Source organism: Adiantum capillus-veneris, chromosome 19 (genome assembly GCF_014529385.1).
Source record: "Adiantum capillus-veneris isolate H3 chromosome 19, ASM1452938v2, whole genome shotgun sequence".
Lineage (NCBI taxonomy): Eukaryota > Viridiplantae > Streptophyta > Polypodiopsida > Polypodiales > Pteridaceae > Adiantum > Adiantum capillus-veneris.
Window position 1 is genome coordinate 34250989 of NC_140949.1, and position 5871 is coordinate 34256859.

The 5871-nt window shown below is 42.8% G+C and overlaps 1 protein-coding gene across 1 annotated transcript; it reads left to right on the forward strand.

Annotated features, from left to right (window-relative positions):
* The first annotated feature begins 470 nt into the window (after window positions 1-470).
* Window positions 471-3657, forward strand: LOC147433812 (uncharacterized). Its single transcript, XM_086490417.1, has 7 exons — window positions 471-1433; window positions 1852-2011; window positions 2248-2389; window positions 2481-2602; window positions 2681-2831; window positions 2945-3081; window positions 3174-3657. Exons 1-7 carry the CDS (start codon window positions 590-592, stop codon window positions 3265-3267), a joined length of 1650 nt encoding a protein of 549 aa, XP_086346543.1. The 5' UTR covers window positions 471-589; the 3' UTR covers window positions 3268-3657.
* The last annotated feature ends 2214 nt before the right edge of the window (window positions 3658-5871 follow it).

The window sequence follows — 5871 nt, forward strand, 5'->3', positions numbered from 1 at the left end:
TTAGGGCGGATCCACACGGGAGGCCCTAGCTCCTAGTCGTCAACAAATGAAGAACGGGAAGCTGAACTCTGCCGAAATCGACAGAGTTAAGAAACAAGCTCGCTACCCTCGCCTCGTCTGGACAAAGGGTTCATTCGCATTGGCAACAACTATCCGTAAGCGACAAAAGTGCTGACGAGTGGCGAGGGTTCTACCCCGGCCGTGCCCTTATTTGGCCAGACCGGTCGAACTATTTTTGGTTTTGGGTGTCTTGCCTCCGTGGTTTATGGAGTTTATGCGGCTACAACAAACGAGGAAGGGAAAGACACAAAGCAGGACCTACAAAAGGAAAAGTGGAGACACGCGGCGAGCTGAGAAAGCCTGTTATCGACAAGGCAAAGATCCAAGGGTAAGCATGCAGGAATGTTTAAACGATTTGGAACCGTGCGATCCTGAGATCCAAGGGCGGGAAGCTGCTATTTTGTGGATGGCGTTGGGAAGGCTTGGACAGGAAAAGCTCTTCGCGTTGCCATCATCATTTTGATGATCAACGCCCACAATGTAGCGAGCAGCAGCCTGATCAAGCAGGAAGGCTTGCTTTCCGCCGATTATGGCGGACGAGCACAAGCTCGATGACCCGTTACCTTTCCATGCCTCCAGCTCTCGAGGTCTGCAGAACCCACCTCCCATTTCCACCGCTTCGTCTACCCACATTCCCCACTTCCGTCCCGAAGGGCCCCCTGAAGGCCTTTCGAAAAACCTCATTCACTCAGAGAGGACCCAAGAGTATTGTCTTCGTGACCGTCTCTCTTCCCGTGTTGTTCTTTCTTCGCTTCACCGAATTATTGGAAAAGAGCCGCATGACAGTGATCAAGATGCGCAGCCGTACGTCGAGACCCCTCAAGATGAGGAGCAGGGCAAGAATGAAGGTGATCTTTTTAAGCAGGGAAATGACAGCAGGACAAGTGGAAGGGTGAAGCATCATCCACCCCATATGCATGCTGAGACACTCCCCTTTGCTGCACTTACTCAGAAAAACCCTAGAGGTTCTGTATTGTGTGATGAGCAGGTATTGGAGAACCCGAGAGCTTCTGCTGGCGAAGGTAAGTTAGGTAACCATGAAGCTTTTGCTGATAAGGCTTCGTTCAGTGAAGGCAGCCAGTACAATATTGATCGATCATCACATGGGGAGAGTGAAAATACTAATCAGCATAGCGACGGCAGCAGTAGTGAGAAAGACATGATAAATCACCTTGCAGTACATGATGGAGTTTCTCCTCTTAGAGCATTGTCTCACATAGCTCACATAAAACGGAAGCAGGATTGCTTGCAAACTAATGTGGAACAACTGCGGCCTGATCTCTTAAATCAGTTTGCTGTTGATGTTGTACAAGCTGCATCATCTTCAAAAAGGAAAAAATTGAAACACGTTCAACTTCAGCTAGAACCCCTAGGTAAGCTTACTTTTTTCAAACATCTAGGGGTTTGAGGCCAGGTGAAAGAAAATGGGTTGTTGGAGCACATACCTGATGTTAAGTTAACTCTGAGAAATAGTGAAAGTGGGAACATAGGTAGGATATATTGGTGTTGTGTGAGTAATGAGACGTTTACTTTTACTTCTAGGGAATTAGCGCTGGCATTTAAAGAGGAGACCTGTTTCAGTTTCACATGCTCCAGGGAACCGGGAAAAGATTATGTGCAATGAATATGAAAATGAAAAATTTTATTGGTAAAAAATTCCAGTATTACTGTGGCTTTTGAATATGTCTTTAGATGGCAGCCAAGGCTGGAATGCAGAGAACATTGCAACTTGTTTATGTCCTTTAACTCATGAACAGCATTTAAAGGGTGGGCTACTGATTGTTTCTGCAGCGTACCAAAAGCTGATGAAGATACTTGTTGACCAACATCAAGGAAGTTTTGAGAGGTTTATAATGGCCACACTTGACTCCATCTCAATGGAACACAATTCTGTGAAGAGAGCTGCAACTATCCCTAGAAAGCCAGTCTTCTCTAAGTGGAAGAGAACCAGGTGCGTTTTGAAGTGCCTTTTCTGCTCTGTAGGATTAGCTCCTAAGTTTTGTTTCTCTGATATACTTGCTACTATGCAACATGGTTGGCTGCATTTTTTGTCGAGGAACATGACCATGCACATAAACAGGGGCATTTGTAACCACGCACATGATTTATGTTTGTGAGATCTTTATGTATGCACATGCACATGCATGATTTAAATTAGGTTATCTTACAAAGTCTTTTGTGCCAAAGGTTTGATCAACTCAAGGGCAATGAAACTGAGGAGCTGGCTCTAGCATTTAGGTCTCTCGCTGATTCCACTCCAAATGTGGAAGTGATGTCAGACTTGATGCAAACACCTTGGCAGGAGCTTAATATGCTGCAAGTCCAGAAGGCAATCTCCTACCTTCATCTTGTTCTCAGCAAGTCCATTTGTGGTCCATCCAGAGAAGTGTCTTATAAAGTGACAGTTTTCGTGTGTGTAGATGCTTGAAGAAACCAAGAAGATGCTTCTTATCAATGAAAAAGTCCACGATTGCCCGTTTGCAAATTGTGATCGGCGATTTTCAACCCCAGGAAGTTTAAAGGACCATCTAAATGAGCACAGGTGAACTAAGAATTTGGTCTTGAAACTGCTTGTTGCATCTGTTTTGTGTGTGACATTATTATATTTCTTGAATGGCAGTGGAGAGCAGCCATATAGTTGCAGCTTTGAAGATTGCCCACACCGGTTTCGAAGCAAGCAACATCTTTGCAGGCATTTGAAGAAACATGAGCGAGCTCATACATGCACATTTGAAGGTTGTAACAAGCGGTTTGCCTTTAGAGAGCGCTTGGTGGGTTATCAATTTGCTTAAAGCACACGGTTCCCTTTACTTGTTTTATGCCATCCCTGCACAAACCTTTTTCTGCTGAATTTTTCCTTCTTATGTCATGTCATCTGCATTAGATTGTACACCAGAAGATCCACAGTGATGAGCGACCACTTTCATGTCCTTGGGAAGGGTGTGGAAAGACATTCAAGTGGGCTAACTCCTTGCATGGACACATGCGTACGCATACCGGGGAGAAGCCCTTTCAGTGCACGTGAGTTGTTGAATTCTGCATGTCTATAAGATCGTGACTTTATGGTGAAGGCTCACAACATGTGGACCATATTGCTTGTGTTGGTATTGCAGGTTTGCAGGTTGTGGTCGCCTCTTTGGTTATAAAGTAGACCTAACACGCCATCGGAGGACACATTTTGGTCAGCCAGCCAGAGCAAACCACTAGAATGTTTCTTTGCTGAAGTGCAAGGGCGCAGAGTCGTGGCAATCTGGGGTAAAAAGCATTTGTAAAGTTTCCTTTGTCTTTAGCGTGTGTGGATCATTGTATAGTAAAGTTGCCTTGCAAGCAGTTCCTTAAAAAAGAGAACTAGCTGTGAGAGCATTTTGGGTTGTGAATACTCAAAATTTGTTTACTGTACATTGTTTAACGTTGGGAGCGGGGGCCTAGTTTGAAGTAATGCACTTCATCACAGTTTATATTACCCATTGTCCTCCCAACAAGAACAACTCACCTTCAAGGACTGAGCTAACTCCCACATTATAGTACTGGTTTAAGGGCCTGCCTCTGGCCTCACAATGTACAAGAATGTAAATGATTGGATGAGGTTCATTGGCATTATAAGGTTCCCATGTATACGGCAATTGCAAATCTTCTATATGACATGAAAAGAAATTCTGACCAATGAAAACTACCCACTAAAGAGATCAGAGAATTGTGTGAAGACAGAGAAAAGTTGGTGAAGCATGTTGGCACAGGAATGCGGATGAAAACGATTCTTACAGTTAAATGCAGAGGTGCTTAACTCCTTTATCTTGTGCACAGAATTAAGAATGCTATAAATTATTATTGTATAATCGCAGCGGTGCTAATATTGAATAGATTCTGTATTCCAAGTCAAAGGATTGTGTGATGTGCAGTTGGTTGTTTTGATGTAGCACATCTACAGAGACCTAAGCATCCACAGAGAACTTGATACTACACAAAGGCTACCCTCTATTGGGCGCATTTAGTTTTGGTGCCTTCTCAAGGCTGACAATTAGATTTTCTTAAAATGGAACGACCAGGAAAATGAAACTGGAAAACACAGTAAAGAGTTAGGGATAATTAATGAGTGCTGCTTGAAAACAAACAAGGCTAGGTGTGCTGCCCTTCATGGCTACTGAAAAGAAATGTAAAAAATGGTCCTAATTTGAGATGGGAATTGCTGCCCTTGCAAGTGGGAAAACCATTATCTTCCATCTATTTTCGGCATCTTCTTCACCTTTGTATAACATTATATTGGGAACTTGAATTGTTGGCCAACTCATATGCCAAATTTGAGTAGCAGCAATCATCTTCCATCCATATAACCTATATTTTGTGCAAACAAATGTTTGAATGTTTGTGCGAGTGTTTTTGACGTGCTATCCTACCTCAGAACAAAACCTAGAATCCTTGAAAATGTATTCTTTACTATCTTTGTTAGATCCATTTTGATGAACTGGAAATGCATACAAAGTGATATTCAGTAGTTGAAGTTTTAGAAACCACTAGTGTCTTAGGGTATTAGACAACATTATTTGTATACAAGCTAGATCCATTTTGATGAACTGGACATTTTCTTTGTTACATCCATTTTGATGAACTGGATAGTGACATTCATTTGTTGAAGTTTTAGAAAGCACTAGTGTCTTAGGGTATTAAACAACAATATTTGTGTATAAGTTTTATTTATAAAATAATTTGGAGCTAATAATTTATTCTCTATTTCCCCGCATTGTTTGCCTATACAAGCCAGTTGAGTATCTCAAAACAGGATACACTTGGATATTGCCATTCACAATCAACTAATCTTGGCCACAATTTGGTTTGAAAATTTTGAATTGCCTTTGAATGCAACACGCTATCTTTAGACTAGGCATAAACAATATCCAACGAGAGATTTTACCCTGGTAAAAACACATCACCAAGTACATCAAGACTTGAAACGTTTAAGAACTTTACATTAATGACTCCTAGTGTTGTATTGAAGAGACTTTGATTCTAATGATGATTTTAGTTATGTCGATATAAAGCATAATTTGGGTCAATAGTAGAACTCCGTATCAATCTCCAAGCCTATCCCTACATACATGTCCATCAATGTCCCATAGAGCACGAAGCGATTGACACTTATCTATCAACTTCTCACCATCTCTCCCAAATCACAAGTACACACACCTAAACTATGACCTCTCTCTCTCTCTCTCTCTCTCTCTCTCTCTCTCTCTCTCGGCTATCGAACCAGTCAAGTTTGACATTATCACCATCGAATTCGTCGATTGGGATCCCCGCACCAACCAAGGGAGCTTTGTTTTCAAGACCAAAGAGGACCGCATGGCACTCTTAAAGCAAACGCACCTTCTCAAGGGAACAACCATATGGATTAGCAAGGCTCTAATCCCCGCCCAACTCAAGATAAAGAAGCAAGAGCTGCAGAAGGTACGAGATGCACGAGCCGTAGGTAAGTACGCCGTCTATCGTGGTGGTAGAGCCATCATCTAGGAGTTTCGAACACAGAAACCCACCCGAAATCCCTCTCCTCCCCCTTAGCCACCTCCTACCCCCATAAGGAACATTTGTTGCAATTTTGTTGTGTCACCCCCTTAGCCCCTCCCCCCACCACATCTATATGTATCATTGTGGACATTGTACCCTTTTAGATAGAGGAGCCTCTATTGTACACGTTTTCTTGGTCCCATAGGTCATATCTGACCTCCGAGGACGATAATGAAATCTCTCTCTCTCTCTCTCTCTCTCTCTCTCTCTCTCTCTCACACACACACACACACACACACACACACACACACA